At 49.2% G+C, this 1,578-nt stretch overlaps 1 protein-coding gene across 2 annotated transcripts in view; it reads left to right on the top strand.

Annotated features, from left to right (window-relative positions):
• The first annotated feature begins 59 nt into the window (after positions 1-59).
• LOC101659914 (dual specificity tyrosine-phosphorylation-regulated kinase 4-like) overlaps positions 60-1,578 on the top strand; it is a 21,923-nt gene continuing 20,404 nt past the window's right edge. The window contains exons 1-2 of one of the 2 annotated variants that reach the window (XM_004717915.3): positions 60-116; positions 869-985. In XM_004717915.3, coding sequence (XP_004717972.3) covers positions 96-116; positions 869-985 — 138 coding nt within the window. In that variant the 5' untranslated portion in view covers positions 60-95. The remainder of the gene's footprint in view (positions 117-868; positions 986-1,578) is intronic. The other variant, XM_045285869.1, reaches the window with a different exon arrangement.

The following is a 1,578-nucleotide window of genomic DNA, read 5'->3' as shown; positions in this document are numbered from 1 at the left end:
CAAGCTTTATTTCAATTATCTTGCACTTGATCCAGGTTGAGAGTAAACCTGTGGTTCAAGCCCAGAAGCTACCTTCTAAGGTCAAGAACTTCAGAATGACCCAATTTATGCATAAGGTAGGAAGTGATACTTAGTGCTCTCCCCCCACCCCAAGGAGAGAACTGGGATGGGGGTGGGGGTGGGGAGGGGGAGGGCAGCTTTTAACAGGCAATTCTAATCAACTTAGCAGACTATACTTCATCCACACCATCGTGCCTCATCTCCACAGAATTTTAAATGTCTCCAGCAATTGATAGTCACACTGCCTCTCTGCCTCACCCCCAAAATGAATACATAAGAGATGAAAAATCAGTTGCTAAAGGCAAAGGGCCGGGATTTTGATGAGTAGTTCAAGTCAATAATGTAGCTTAGAGGAAACGCGGGTTGCAGCAAGGGCGGTTCGTATGCGACAGGAAGGCCGTCCGTGAGTTAGGATGGTAGGATATTGTCAAGACGACACACTGCCTAGGATTTATGGAATGGTCGAATGGATTACCTCACAAAAGCCCTGTGAGGTGGTCCCATTGGGTCTCCATGGCAGAGTCGAGCCACGGATGCTTAAAGAGAAAGGGTAGGTGACATGTCCACAGTCCACAGTTAGCAAGTGATAGAGCAGGAAGTCCAACCTAGAACCCATTTGCTTGACCACTCTGCTGCCCAGAATCTTCATGGATCTCCCAAACCTGTTTAGAATAGGCTCGGGGTTGGATCTGAGTCAGACTTGTCTTTGCTGTGGGAAGGGGCTAGAAGACCTGACCCCTACCCACCTCCCCGGAGATACCGCCTTTCCCTGAGGCCTCTCGGTTTTCTCCCCTTTCTCCTTCTGTAGAACACAAACACCGACGTTACTTCACTCCCTTTGGTGGAAACCAAGGAGAAGAAGACCATGGTCAACTTCCCACGCCTCAGCAATAGAGGCCTGCTGAAGTCATCCCTGCTGTACCAGGTGAGCCCCGCACTGTGAACCGCTTCCGCCCAGAACCAAGTTTCCAAAGGCAATTCGGGATGGTGGGAAAACACGGCCTCAACGGGAGAGGTGGATGCTAGTCCTACGCTCGCTCTTCACGATGCTACCTTGAGCAAATAGGTTGTTGGCTTTTCTTAACCTCGATTTCCTTATCGGCAAATTGGACTTGCCGCTGGGTTGGTGTAAGGACTCACTAATAAAAGGAGAAATGAGGTGTCTGACACATAACTGGTGGACATGCCTGCAATCCTGTCTGAGTCAGCATTGCCTCGATGGCAGCGAGTGAGACCCTCTGCCTTGGCTTTTTTTGGTAAGAGGACCAAATGAGATAGTCCATGGGAAAGGGCCAACACGGGGTGTTATACCTGGGTAAGTAAAGGGGTACTGCTGTAGGGTTTCACTTCAGACATACACAGGCTTATTCCAACCAAAATGTTGTTAGACATGTCTCTCAGTAGAGAGTCTCAAAAAGGAATCATTTCTAACCAGTAGCTTCTGCGGGGATTCTGCTGGGTCAGTGCAATGCAAGAGAAAGAGGTCGGCTACGGCAACTGTCTCTTAGAATTCCCAAG

Source organism: Echinops telfairi, unplaced genomic scaffold, assembly GCF_000313985.2.
Source record: "Echinops telfairi isolate 266 unplaced genomic scaffold, ASM31398v2 ScPeMD7_7480;HRSCAF=8518, whole genome shotgun sequence".
In the NCBI taxonomy this organism is placed as follows: Eukaryota; Metazoa; Chordata; class Mammalia; order Afrosoricida; family Tenrecidae; genus Echinops; species Echinops telfairi.
Note: the sequence above shows the minus strand (reverse complement) of the source record. Positions and strands in the feature narration are given on the sequence as shown.